At 40.7% G+C, this 15,053-nt stretch overlaps 1 protein-coding gene across 12 annotated transcripts in view; it reads left to right on the forward strand.

The window, feature by feature from the left end:
* Positions 1 to 15,053, forward strand: part of RBFOX2 (RNA binding fox-1 homolog 2) — a 266,184-nt gene that overhangs the window by 80,273 nt on the left and 170,858 nt on the right. For all 12 annotated transcript variants that reach the window (XM_044228799.1, XM_044228801.1, XM_044228798.1 and 9 more), the window contains exon 2: positions 8,043 to 8,093. In XM_044228799.1, the coding sequence (XP_044084734.1) occupies positions 8,043 to 8,093 (51 nt within the window). The remainder of the gene's footprint in view (positions 1 to 8,042; positions 8,094 to 15,053) is intronic.

Raw genomic sequence — 15,053 nt, forward strand, 5'->3', positions numbered from 1 at the left:
GACTTTTTTAAAATTTTTTAAAAAAAGGGTTTTTGGGGTGGGAGGTGGTGAGTGTGACAAAGTACTTTCATCAGTTGTATTGATCAGGATGTAGAATAAATTATGTTTTATTTTATTGGTGCATGAAGGCTTAGTTTACCAGTTACCAGTAGGACTTATGTTGAGATTATGTTGTTAGATGCTACCAGATTCATATCCCTTAGAAGTCTTCATCTTGTCTCTGGGTACCTTGAACTCCGTATGACTTGGAAGCAGAATGATACCCTCTGGTTGCTTAGCGATCTCTCTTCCGGAGCCAAAGGTTCCTGTTGTTGGGATTGGGTTTTGCAGGCAGTAGCATATGGAATTTCGGTCCATCATTAGTTCCTGTGGTGTTCCCTTCCATGTCCATGCTTGAAAAACAGTAACTTTGGCCGCAGAACAAGGTAGTGAAATATCTTGGGAAACTTGATTCACTTCTTTTTCCAGCCAGTGTGGTTTAAATCAATCTTTCCTTCCATCATTAAATGTGTTTAGGGTAATGTGAAGTTCATTTTCAACTGGGAGTAAGTTGGTGAAAAATCGGGGCTTGTTACCCTTGCCCGAGTTTTGTTTGTAGCAGACAGCTTTGTTTCTGTTTCTTTCCTTTGCTTCTTTTTTACTCACCTCTCCCCAAATTGCCTGGTGGCAAGAATTTATTTTGTTCCATTCTCAGTATTTTCTTTTCCCTTTCATTTTGTGAAATGGGTTTGATTTTGTTAGACACAAAATGAAGACAATGGGGTGGATTTTTATTTTAATTTTTTTATGGCTTAGTATAACTTCATTGTATATTCCACTCTGCTAGACAGCTCTGTCAGTGATAGAAGCCAATAAGAAACATTCTGGTAACAAAGCTCTGGACAGTGGACTCCCAGTCTGTTCAGCAGGTGAAACTAGGGGAGATTGGCAGAGGGTATCTTCCTTAGGCTCCTGTTAATGTTTTATGGGTCATCCCATTGCTCAGGAGTCATAGCTAGAGCATTTTATCACGACTGTATTTCCATGGGAATGAATGTAGGGCGTTCTTGATTTTCCGCATTGGTAATTTCTCCTGACACTCCTCCTTTAGCCGCATTTTTTTTTTTTTTTCTTTAGCCGCATTTTAAGAATGCTCAAGGAAGCAGTCAGTGCCTTTTGCGTTTCCTCTCAGGTGCAGTATTGGGCACTTTTTGCAATGGGCAGATATTTGGCTAATCATTCAGAAGTGGTATTGACTTTCAGAATCATTTAGGAAAATGGCTTTAGGAACCCTGCTGTCTTGTAAGCATTCATCAGTCACTGTGCTGAGCCGTGGTCCTCCAATGAGTGCCCAACCCGGTTCCCACACACACTGTTGCACAGAGCTCCTGGAAGGCCTCCGGAGCTGTTTTGTTGCCATTGTTTTAACTAGATGTTAGTTATGGTACCGGTTACATTATCTTGTACTGACTGTAAGTTTGAGCTCCTCAAGGGCAAGTATACCAGCACTGTGTTTGTCATAGGCGATTGGTCAGTCATTTTTATTGTTAGGGGAAGAATTCTTTTGCTTAAATGGATTTTTCAAACATGGGTGCACGTGGGGGCCTCTCAGCGGCCCGTGGAAGAATCCGAGCCAGGTGCTCATTTTCTTCCCTCTGCTTCTGCTCTGTTTAACCATGATGTCGGGAACCTTCTGTTACTCTTTCACAGGTCCACTAACCAGAAGCTTCTAAACAGTTTTAACTGCTGACCTCTGTAGTCACTAAGGATTCTTGGGGTTGGCGTTTTATTTCTTATATGTTCTTTTTATTCCTGAGCAGCCTCTGTGCCTAGGCAGAGTCAAGTTTGGAACTCGTTCAGTCTTGCTAGGCCCGGAATTTTGCTTATTGGAGGTGTAGGAAGAGCTGTGCAGGCCTTTTCTCTTGGAGTTTAACATGTCTGATTTCCATCCCATCTGTTCCATTAGCTCGCCTTGTAATTCCATCTCTGCTTTAAACATCAGTTATAACTTCTGCATTGATCGAAAACTCAGATCTGCACATCTTAGATGGTCAGCCCCATCTCGGGACCAGAGGAGAGTTCTCTGGGTGTTGTCACGTAGCAGCAGAAGTCCTGGGTGCAGAGTTGAGAGCGGAGTGTGAGGGCCGCACAGCCACTGTCCTTAGCTCTTTGGCTTTGAGCAAATCACTTAATCTCTCTGAGATTCCATTTTGTTATCTGTAAAATGAGGGTTATAAAAACCTATTTTCTGCATTGTGAGGCCTAAGTAAGATTAAATGAAGGTATTTTTGTAAGTTATAAAACGTTACAGAATACTGGTAATAGTGACTTTTTGGGTTCTTTATTAATATGCCAAATAATATGTGAATTTTACATTTTGTAAAACTGAAACAATTCAGATAAAGCCTGACCTCTTGGCCTTCCACAGATCTTCTTCTCCCTAGAGGTAACCCCTATGCATTTATTAGTCTGTGCATTTATTTACTTTTTTTAATATGCATATAGAAATCTCTTTGTATTATGATTTAAAGAAATATGCTGTTCTGCTATCATTTAATATGACATGAGATTGTAGAGATTTTACCTTTTTAAAAACTTGTTGAGGGCACCTGGATGGCTCAGTGGGTTAAAGCCTCTGCCTTCAGCTCAGGTCATGATCCCGGGGTCCCGGGATGGAGTCGCGCATGGGGTTCTCTGCTCAGCAGGGAGCTTGCTTCTCCGTCTCTCTCTGCCTACTTGTGATCTCTGTCTGTCAAATAAATAAATAAAATCTTTAAAAAAATAAATAAAAACTTGAGATGAAATAGTAGCACGGTTTCTCATTATTAAGGGGGACTAAGGTTCTTTTCCAGTTTTTCACTATTGCAAACAGCACTGCATTGAAAGTCTTTGCACATGCTTCTTGGAGCACATGTGCAAAATGGTTATCTAGAGTGGCTACAGAGAGCGAAGATGTGAAATTACAAGATGTGTGCACTTAGCATCTTAATGATTACTGTCAAATTGCTTTCCAAAGCAGTGGTCGCAATATACTTATATTCCGACTATTAGATGGGAAGGTGCCTATTTACTCTTCTTGCTAAATTGTGACATTTTCCTTCTCATTTTTGCCAGTCTTAAGAGTGAAAAATGATCTCTCAAATCCAAAAGAATGTTCATAGACAGTGTGGTTTGTGAGTGCAAAGAAAAAGCATAACCGGAAACAATTTAAAAATCCATTAAGAGAAAAATAAGACAGGTGAATAAATTGTGACATGGCCGTAAGATAGAATACTAAACAGGGGTCCGAGCTAGTGACATGCATAAGGGGGGCTGAATCTCACAGTCTGGAGCAAGAAAAGGAAATTGCTAAAGAATATGGACGATAAGACCCATTTCTATAAATTGAAAAAAATGCAAAGTTAATGCATTTTGAAAGGACATATTTATACATGATAAAATTAAAAAGGAAAGCAAGTGATGACCTTTGTCATTAAGGGTAGGCTACTTTCAGAGGCGGGGAGTTTCTGAGGGCCGGTGAGTTCCAGATAACTTTACCTGAGGTTGGGGGGTGGCTTTGACTTTGCCAAGGCCCATGAAGGAAGGAGTCCATTTCCTCTGATATTTATCTGTGCTTCCTGCTACATTTGTCTTGCTGTTAATGTTTCTGAGAACACCGGCTTGTAGGTTTGATATATATATTTTTTCCTTATAAGAAGTTCTTTGTGTTGATGAACTCAAGAATATAGTTTATATGTGGGATATTCTCTGGGAGTGATGAATGTTAATTTTGTTTTTGGGTGTTTTCCATTACTTTCTTAATCATATAATTTCTTTCTCAGATGATTTTGAAATAGTTACTGTAAAAAATTAATGTGGAACAATTACTATAGTAGAAAACTTGACAAAATGGAAGAAGTAGGAGCTTGGAGTCCAACAGACCTGGGTTGAAATGTTTTTCTCCACTCAATACCTATGCTTTATTATCTTCTGTTTGCTGCTTTCTGCTCCTCCTCCCCTCCATCCTGAAACTAGACCTGATTCAGTTGCTTAGTATCTAGTAGTTATCACCATCCTTATCATCATCATTGTTGTTAAAATCTGTAGGGAATGGTGTCAAAGTAAATTACAGAATCCAGAACAAACAAGGCACTCATAGTTTTCAGAAGGAACTCTGTTCTTTTTGTTGTGGTCTAAGCTGTATATGTCTCCCCTGTAAAAATTAGTGTGAAAGCAGCTAATCATGGCCCATGATGATTATCACTGTTAATAAATAACAGGTTGATTGACATAGAATTCACAGACCATAAATCTCACCCTCCCTTTTTTTTTTAATTTTTAAAGATTTTATTTATTTATTTGATAGAGAACACAAGCAGGGGACGGACAGAAGGAGAAGCAGTCTGCCCACTAAGTTGGGAGTCCAACACAGGGCTCAATCCCAGGACCCCGGGATCATGACCTGAGCCGAAGGCAGATGATTAACTGACTGAGCCACCCATGTGGCACAAATCTCATGTTTTTAAAGTGATATTAGTAGTTTTTAGTATAATCATAAAGCTGCACATCTGTCTTCACTAATTCCGGAACATTGTCATCACCAAAACCAAACCCAGTACCAGTTATCACTTATTCCCCATTTTGCCCATTAATTCCCTAAAGCTGCTAATCTCTTCTTTCTCTGTAGATTTTTCCATTCTGAATATTTGCTGTTTTTTTTTTTTTTTAACTTAGCATGGTGTTTTCAGTATTATGTTGTATCAGTACTTTGTTCCTTTGTGTTACCCAGTAACATTCAGTTGTAGTTATATCATACTTTATTTATCCATTCGTCAACTGGTGAGCATTTGGATTGTTTCTACTTTTTGGTGATGATGAAATAAAGCTGCTATGCACATTCCAGTACAAGGTTTTGTGTGGATCTGTGTTTTTAGTTTTCTTCCTCATAGCAAGTGTGGAATTGCTACATCAGATGGTTACTCTGTTGTAACATTTTGAGGGGCGGCTACTAGGTTTCCACAGTTTCTGGAGTGCCTTTACTACTTTATATTCCTACTGGCAATGTATGAAATTCCAGTTTCTCCACATCTTCACTAAAGTGTGTCTCTTTTTTCTAACAGGCGTGAAGTATTTTCTCCCTGCAATTTCAATTTGCATTTTCCTAATGACTAATGAGGTCAAACATCTTTTCATGTACTTACTGGCCATTTGTATGTCTTCTTTGGAGAACTTCCTGTGCTAATCCTTTCCTCATTTCAAAATTAGGTGGTTGTTTTAAAGAGTTCTCTATGTCTAGGGTGCCTGGGTGGCTCAGCGGGTTAAGCTTTTGCCTTCGGCTCAGGTTGTGATCTCAGGGTCCTGGGATCGAGCCTACTTTCACCCCTTCCTCTGCCCACTTCTCTGCCTACTTGTGATCTCTCTGTCAAATAAATAAAATCTTAAAAAAGAAAAAAGAGTTCTTTATATCTCTTTTGAATACAGGCCCTTTATCAGACAGATGACTCACAGTATTTTCTCCCATTCTGGGAGTTGTCTTTTCATTTATTGATGGAGTCCCCCCTCACTCTACTGAAATATAATTGACCTGTAACATTGTATAAGTTCAAGGTGTATAAAGTTTTGATTTGGTGCCTTTATATATTGGGAAGTGATTACCAACGCAGGGTTAGTTAACACCTGCCTCATGTCACATTATTACCATATATATGTTATGGTGAGAACGTTTAAGATCTACATTCTTAGGACCTTTCAGGTATATAAAACAGTATTATTAACAATAATCACTATGCCAGACATTAGATACCCAGAATTGATGGTATCCTTCGAGTTCCAGAAGTTTTAAATTTTTTTAAATTAACATATAATGTGTTATTTGCCCCAGGGGCACAGGTCTGTGAATCCTCAGGCTTACACATTTCACAGCGCTCACCACAGCACATCCCCTCCCCAGCGTCCATAACAGAGCCACCCTGTCCCTCCTCCCCACCCCCCCAACTCAAAAAGTTCAGAAGGTTTTAATTTTGTTGAAGTCCGATTTATCTGTTGTTTACTTTGTCACTTGGATTTTTGGTCTCATACTGAAGAAGCTATTGCCTAACCAAAAGTCATGAAGATTTGCTTCTCTGTTTTCTTCTAAGAGTTTTGTGGTTTTAGATCTGTGATCTGTTTTGAGTTGATTTTCTATATGGTGTAAGATAGCATTCCAACTTCATTTTTTAGTATGTTGATATCCACTTGTCCCAACACCATTTGTTGAAAAAGATTGTTCTTTTCCCCATTGATTTTCTTGGCACCCTTTTCAAAAATCACAATTTTATCATAATTTTAAGGGTTTATTTCTGGACTCTCAGTTGTAGCCCATTGGTCTCTATGTCTAGCGGTAGGCCAGTATTGCACTATCTTGATTACTTTAGCTTTGTAGGAAACTTTGAAATCAGGAAGCATGAGTTCAGCTTTACTCTTCTTTCTCAGGATTGTTTGGCACCTGTGATTTTTTAAGGCTGTTACCTTTGATGTGTTCTCTCTTGGGAGACTTAATTTATAAATGTCCAAAATAGAGACTTAGGAATCAAAAAGAAGAAGTTGGATTTTGTGTGATTGAATCAGTGATAAATGCCAAAATAACTTCAGCTTATTCACCTCCAGTTACTTCTTTATCCATCGTTTTGTGTACCCACCGTGTGTTAGACACTGTGCTATTTTGCAGGGAAACCGGGATGAATGCACACGGCGTCTCTGTAGCAAGCTTATGTTGGCTCCTGGTTTCGTATTTTTGAATGCAGTGTGGACGTTTGATAGATCAAAGGATATAATCAAAGCAGATCTATCATTGGTTGCAGCTCTTGCCATATTTGAAAGTCCTATCAGTGCAAATTCTTATCTTGTAATTCTACTAGTCGGAATGAAAGTATAAATGGATGGAAGAAGAGAATGAGTATTTTCCAGGTAGCTGTGTTGCGCACGTTGAAAAAATTACAAAGGCACTGTATGTTCTCATTTACACTTGGGTGTGCACATAAATCTCCCATTTAAAAGTTCACTTGAAGGCAAGGGCCTTGTGTTATTTATCTTTCTTACTGATGGCTGATATCTAACAGTACTTTAAAAATATTAGCTGTTCAGGGAGCCTGGGTCCAACTCTTGATTTTGGCTCAGGTCATGATCTCAGGGTTGGGAGGTCAAGCCTTGCATCGGGCTCCACGTTGGGCATGGAGCCTGCTTACGGTTCTCTCTGTCCTTCTGCTCACTGTTTGTTGACTGAATAATTGCATTGGTCAAGCCATGAATGAGTGCTCCTATCTTATGACCTTATACTAAATTAGGGTTTGCATAGCTTTTATTGGCTATCATTCTTGCCCTCAAGGTTCTTGATTTAGGGGTAAATATGAAGATGAGATGCTCAATATGATACAGCTTTACAAAAATAAGATTTATTGTGTCATAAATAATATGAAAAGGAAATTGTACAGATAGCCTAAATACATTTTAATATATACATGTTAGGAGTCACTTGGATTTACAAGGTGATACAGGGTGGTAGAGTAAGTCCTGAGCTGAGATGGGATTTCACGTAGGGCTCAAAGAACTGAAGGAACACATATTGAGAGAGGGGAGTGGCAAAAACTTCCAAGCCAAGAGGTAGTTCTCAGAATGGGTGGCACTGTTCAGCCAGGAGACTTCTGGGAAAGTATGGATATTTTTGGTTGTCCTAGTGTTCAGGATTGCTATTGGCTTTTAGTGGTTAAAGGCCAGGGAGGCTAAAGTCCCATACTGTGGAGTTAGGAGCTGATTTGCTCCAAATCACAGTGACTTCCTATTTGCAATATTCTTAAAGGAAACAGATTTAGCTGTATAAGGAGGAAAATAGTGTTTATGAGTTGTGTTTTGAAGCAAATACTATTTGTTTGGTTTGGTTTTTGCCATTGTAGAGGCTGAACTGAGAGAGGTGTGTAGTTGGAGTGGAGTATAGCAATGGAACATCTTAGGAACTGTTGCAGGATTTATATTTGATCAATTTGGATGATTTTGGTGATTCTTAACATTTTCTTTTGTCTTATAGTTTGATTTTCTTTTCTTTTTCTTAGAACGAGCCTCTGACCCCAGGTTATCATGGATTCCCAGCACGGGACAGCCAGGTTGGTATCTGCTGTTACAACTCAGATGAGATGTGTGTGTGTGTGTGTGTGTGTGTGTGTGTTTTCATACTAAGGATGATGTGGTAGAGAGCACTTCCTGAAATAATTTTGGAGAGTGACACGGTTAGTGTCAGCAATGAATTTACATTTAGAGATATGAATAAAATATATATTTTTAATCCTAAAAGAATTATAATCATGTTACTGAAACTGTGGATACTACAGGGGAAAAAAAAATCACTGAGGCACAGCCATAATTGCTTTTGTTTTTTCTTCTCCAGGCTGACGATAATTTTTTAACCTGGTTTTCTTGATGTCTCATAATTCTAAGTGCTGGGCTTGTCTCTTAATTCTCTGCCACTTAGCCCCTGCCTGCACAGATTTTTTTGAGTCCTTGCAATAATCTGCAGCAAGAAAATTCCATTCTCCTTCCTGGGGGAATTCAGCCTTATGGTTTTAATCAGGGAAGACTTGCTTGAGAGAGGGAAGTTTCTGCTGTCTTTCTTTCTTAGATAGGGAGGATGATTGGGAAAAAACCCAGGCCCTATTGTGGGTAGAGCAGTAATGCTTCCTATGAGACATCCTCTGGATGCTTTAGGTGAGTGTATAAAATGCCTCCCCTAGCCTTCCACTGTCTGAAACCTTGAGCAGATGAGGCTGAAGCCGCATTAGGCTAGAAGAACAGGTAAAGCTGCTTCAGAGGAATGATGTGGCTTAAGATAGCTACCCTCTGAAATTTGCCTCCTTGATGTCTGGGCATATAGATATTTTTCAGGAGATTTGAAAGGATAGCTCCTAGCACTATCTTTGAATGCCCGTCCAACTTCCCTATAGGGTGGTCCAAAAAACCCCTCACTGTTGGGCTTGTCCAAAGGACATGTGTCATCAGAGCGCTAAACCGAAGTGTTGTGACATGGTTGGATCTCATCAGAGTGCCTGATGCTGACCTTAACAACTAGGACGACCCATCATCGCAGTCCTCAGAGTACTTGCCCAGTTCTTGCACTTTTGGTGCTGGGTTGGTATCAGACTGGCCCCAGGTAGGGTATGGAGAAAAAGGGGGAGGGAGAGTGGTGCTGATCCCCATGCTCATCTCCCAGTGGGATCATCACCATAGCAATTGAAGTTTGTCCCTATGGAAGTTTTGTTGAAAGATAATAGTCATTTACTACAGATCTAAACAAAATATAGATGATCCATCCTTCCTTCCTTCCTTTCTGGTTTGGGTCTGCTCTAGAGCTTTTGTAAACTGTGGAATTTATGCCCTTTGATAGTAGTTCTCTACCATGGCCGTATATCAGGAAAAGTACTACGGCCTAGAGCTCAGCCCGCAGACGTTCTGATTCAGTAGGCCTAAAATCGGGTTTAGTCATTCACATATTTAGAACCCTCTACAGCTGATGCTGTTTTGCAGCCGGAGTCAAAAAGTAGTGCTATGGGCTATGTTAAAAGGAGTGGCATTTTCTGTTTCATCCTGTACTTTTCACCTGGGACCCTTAAATTAGGAAGGATCATGATCAGTCTCCTGTCTTGCATACCAGTGCGTATGTTTACTTCCTTATAAAATGTTACTTATGTTGGATGTAGGCTTATTTTAGATATGGGAAGGTAAAAGTAATTGACAAAGCGTGGGGATAGATGTGCTGAGTTTAAAGGATCTGAAAGGTACTGTGTAATGCTCTCTTCTTCCTGTGGGGATTGCAGATCAATGAGAAACTAAGCAAAAAGAGTTAAGAGGAATTTGTTAAAGCCCAGTTGCTTGGAACTGCTTTATTTTTCCTTTCTCTTGTGGTAGGGACCCACTTCTGTCACCTGCACCCTCATTACTCAGACTCTGTCTGCTGTAGGTCTAGGCAGACCCTTTTGCCACAGTTTAAAGCTGTTCATTTACTTTGAGGCACATTCTGATGGTGACAGGTTTATATTAGTTTATTTTCTTGGGCTTTATTTTGTTCTCTGGCTGGATCTCTGAATTAGAGATCTTAGAGCAGTGCAAACAGGCAAATATTGAATAGCTGCTTGTTGTATTTGATGAATACAGAATCTAAATGAGTACTGCTAATTAATGCCTCTAACCTTGTGAACTCTCAGTTTGTGTGTGGAGGTTTGGGAGGCATTTATCAGTGGGCAACACTGGCCACCGAGCAGCCTGAGCTGGACAGAAACTGAACGTGAGATCTTTACATCTCCCCAGAGTGGTTTGGCTCAGCAAATCCAGGAGCCAGTGGGGGTGAGGTGAAGGTGAATTTTAATTGTGTCTTTATTTGCCCTCCTCATTCTTTTGCCGTTCCTTTCTAAACAGATGGGAACCATCCCGAGACATTTTTATCAGCATCTCCTCGTGATTTTAAAAGAGGCGGAGTTAAAATCTTGGTCCTCCTAGAGCACCGTCATCCGTGCTTTCCCAACTCATCCACACAGTCACCTCCTGAGGTAGATAAAACACTTCCTTTGGAGAGAGCAGGGAACTGAGGCACACGGAGAGTCAAGTGGCTTATGCAAGGCAGCGTACACGATCGTAGCTGTGTAAGGACTGAAATTTGTCTTTGGTTTTGTTGAGGGCCCTTTCCCCTGTCCTGGGGATTGTTCCCTCGCACAAGGAAAATGTGGTCCTGTGCGTGTGTGCCTGCTTACCCCAATACTTGGTTTATCGTTTGGCCTCGGGAAGCTCAACCACAGATCTCGGAAGCCATGGCCCCTGGTTAAGGGTTATTGCCCCTGAGCTGCTGAGGACCAAGTAGACTGACATCTCACTGTTCAGTGACCTTTTTCCTGCTGTTATGTAAGCTCCCGCTGGCACATTTGAATCAGGAACTTTCGGAGCAAAGGAGGGGGAAAAAAAACACCTGCCACCTTCTGGAGGTTTTGTTTTTTTTTATGTGCGGTTGCCCCAGCCTTCTTGCCAGTCAGTTAGCCAGCTTTCTGAGATGACAGGCCACTGCATTCATAAGGCACTGCAAGCGCTTCACGGTGCTTGCTCATGGGCTCTCTCTGTGGCCGTGCAGGAGACGGACATCGTCCAGATTACAGAAGTGAAAGCCAGTTGGAAGGCTGAGGGTCAGGTTGATAACAATATAGGGTTTAGATTCCCAGCTGATTGTTTCTCTGTGGTTTATGCATATGTGCAGGTGCTTATTTTAGTGTTAAGGCTGGAATATTTTGTGGGTTTGTAACATTTTAAATGAGAGAATGTCTGAGTATTAGCTCCAGAGTTTTTAGATAGGAGGGACTTAGGCGTAGCAATCTGGTGAGAAGAGGACTTAGTTCTGCAGAGCAGGCTTACTGTTTTTGCTAACATTGTTTGTTTATTTAGGATGGCTTTCAGGGGCTTTTGGAGAGTACAGTGGGAGTCCCAAGGCCAGCCCTCTTGGTGCTGTAACTTTATGTCTACCACATTAGGGTGGCCATACCGTTCCTCGTTCTAGTTGGGGCGCCTTTGAGAGTAAAAAGCAAAGCTCATGTTGAAACAGTCCCAGGCAAACCGAGATGGGTGGGGTGTGTGGTCATCTTCGCCGTAAGGCCAGAACTCGAGCACATGTCCCCTCGACTGCTGTGATCAGGAATTGGAATTAGGGCACAGTGCATTACGTAACATTTAACCTGTGCGGGAATGAAACATTGCCATTCAGGTTTGAGATGAGAGAGTACAGACTCTTGGTTGGGTTCAGGTGTTGAGTCAGGTGTAGAGCTGAGAGTAATAGTATGTTTAAAAAAAAAAAAAGACTAACATTTATAAAGTACTTTACAGTGTGCTTCCATGGTTACTGAGTTTTAACCTTCACAATAGCTCTGCTAGATAGATGGGGCTTTATTATCTCTATCCATAAGAAAACCGACACAGAAGGGCGCTTGGGTGGCTCAGTCAGTTAAGCACCTGACTTTTGATTTCAGTTCATGTCATGATCTCAGAGTCCTGGGATCAAGCCCCACATTGGGCGTCCCACTCAGCAGGGAGTCTGCTTGGAAATTCTCTCCCTTTCCCTCTGCCCCTCCCCCTACTTGTACATACATTCTCTCAAATAAATAAACAAATCTTAAAAAAATAGAACCAACAGAGATTTTTATTTTTATTTATTTATATTTTTATTACTATTTTTAAAAGATTTTATTTATTTATGACAGAGAGATAGCAAGACAGGGAACACAAGCAGGAGGAGCTGGAGAGGAAGCCTGATATGGGGCTTGATCCCAAGATCATGACCTGAGCTGAAGGCAGATTCTTAACAGCTAAGTCACCCAGGTCTCCCATCACAGAGATTTTTAAATGAATTTCCAATGTCACATAGAAGGGAGGTGGCAGAAATGGACTTGAACCCTGGATTTTCAGCCTCCAGTGTCTTGTATTTCCCATTTGTATTCTTCTGTCAATGTTCTCTAGTCCTTGAATGGGGATGTTCTCTTGCTAGTGTGACAAGATATTATGGAATCCTTGGGGAATGTAGCAACATGAAAAGGTTTCGTGTGACCTGGATGTCCCTTGAGTAACTTGTCTGTCAAATTTTCTTCCTCTCTTGTTTGTTAAAATAGCTTATGGTCCACAGTTTATCTTTTTGTATTTTAAATATAAAGAAAAAATTAATGTCATGGTGTTAGGATTTTTATCTTTTTTATAAAATGCTGGTCAGTGGCTCCTTGAAATTTTTTTCCTTTTCCTAAAATTCTGTTGAAAAGCCATTGTGTTGACATGTTTAGGTGAAACACAGAAACAAAATGTCAAAGGAGATGTTCAAGTTGGCAGATACGACTTTGACTGTGAAGAGATTTTAATTGGGAGTGGCAGCCGTACTTTTAATTGAGAGGATAGATTAAAAATGACCTATGAGGGGTGCCTGGGTGGCTCAGTTGGTTAAGTTGGTTGAGTTAACTCAGTTGGTTAAGTGTCCGACTCTTGATTGTAGGTCTTGATCTCAGGGCCCTGAGTTCAAGCCTCTTGTTGAGCTCCATGCTGGGTCTGGAGCCTACTTAAAAAATTAAAAAAAAAAAAAAGGTGACCTAAGGGATTTCTTTTTCAAAAGTATTTTCTTTCTTAAGGATTGAAAAAAAAAATTTCCCTTTTTCTAACCAGTTCTTCCTTTTATTCCTGGTATGGGCTTTATTTTAGTCACTGTTTTTATAAATTAACTTTCAGGGCTTTCAGTTACTTTGCTTGGGAGCCATGGACAACAGCAAATGCATTTTCTGTCCTACTCATTTTGTTTGGTGCCGAAGAAACGATGGCTCCTTTTCCTCCCTTGTTAGAATGGAGGACATGGTAAGAGAGGGTTCAAGTTCTAGCTCAGTGCTTTCAAGCTTAAAAAAGACAACACCCCCTAGTCAGCAATAGCTTTAACATCATGACCCAGTTTACACACACACACACACACACGAGTATAATTACTCATGTAATTATAATTAATATAATTTATATTTTCTTTTATATTATATATATATATTATATTATATTATATTTATATTGTATATTTTCTATTCCTTTCCATTCAGCAGTTGTTAGAGCAAAATTGGTTTTCTGGACCTACTAGGAGATGGCCATCTATAGTTTCGAAGAACAAAATTCTAGTAATTGTTCTTAAAAATGCAGCCTTAAAGAACTCCTTATCCTTTATCAGTTGCTTCCCTATTCCACATCCTTCTGCAGCCACTCATTGCTTTCCATCTCTACGGATTTGCCACTTCTGGAGTTTTCATATAAATGGAATCCCACAATATCTGGTCTTTTGTGACTGGTTTCTTTTCACTCAGCATTATCTTTTCAAGGTTCATCCATGTTGTAGCAGGAATGAAGGTGGCTCCTGTTGGTTGAGTCCTGTCCCATCGTATGGTGCAGGGAGGACTGTACATGAGCCTCCTGCCTCCCTCTGGAGCTCCCTGCCGCCCTCCGACCTGCAGTTGGCATTGGGTGTTCTCGAACAAGCACAACCCCAGCTTCAGTGTGGAGTCACGGTCCCTTCTGCCTTCTGTGCACTGCTCTTCACCCAGCTACTCACCTTCTCATTCAGGCCACAGCTGCACAATTTACTCCTCCGAGAAGCCTTCCCTGACTACACCAGTCTCACTGTATTCAGATCCATAACCTGACCGTGCAACTGCACTTTCTTCGCGTCTCTCACTGGCATCTGAAATTGTCCACTGCACGTACTTTATGGTGCATCTCTTCCACCAAAATACGCTGGGCAAGCTGTGACTTTGCTTACAGCAGAGCCTGGTTTGTAGGAGGAGATCAATAAATAGTTGTTGAAAGAATAAATGAAAATTATTTTGTTTAACGTCAAAGACTTTGAAAGGTTTGAGGCAGGGAAGTGATGTGATTTATTTTACATTTTTAAAAAGAACATTCTGGCTGCTGTGAGGAATTGAATTTTAGGACAACCAAAGAAAGAAAGAAAGGAAAAATAAGCAGTCTTAGAATGGTCTAGGCAACAAGTTTAATTATTTGCTGTGTTTAATATCAGTTCCAGCTAGGACTTGTCAAATGAGAAATTTTACACCCCCCCCCCCATGGCTGAAAACTATTAAAATGACTGGTTCAGAAGTAAATTGTTTCATACCCCTTCTGTATCTCACAATCTATAATAATTTTCTTACTGGTCCCCCCTCCTTTTTAAAGATTTTATTTATTTATTTGACAGAGATCACAAGTAGGCAGAGAGTCAGGCAGATAGAGAGAGAGGTGGAAGCAGGCTCCCTGCTGAGCAGAGAGCCTGATCCGGGGAGATCCTGGGACCCTGTGATCATGACCTGAGCTGAAAGCAGAGGCTTTAACCCACTGAGCCACCCAGGTGCCCCCTTACTGGTCCCCTTTTAATTAAAAATACTTCTGCTTTGCTTTAAATTACATATAAAAGCCCCCCCCCCTAGGTTTTATAGAACTCCATTCTCAGCCATGCAAAGTATCTTATAAAATGGTTGCTTCGCCCCAGTCTCTGACACCAGGTCACCCATCCGTGGTCAGGACCTCTGCGG

The sequence above is a fragment of the Neovison vison genome, chromosome 12 (assembly GCF_020171115.1).
Source record: "Neovison vison isolate M4711 chromosome 12, ASM_NN_V1, whole genome shotgun sequence".
Taxonomy (NCBI): Eukaryota; Metazoa; Chordata; class Mammalia; order Carnivora; family Mustelidae; genus Neogale; species Neogale vison.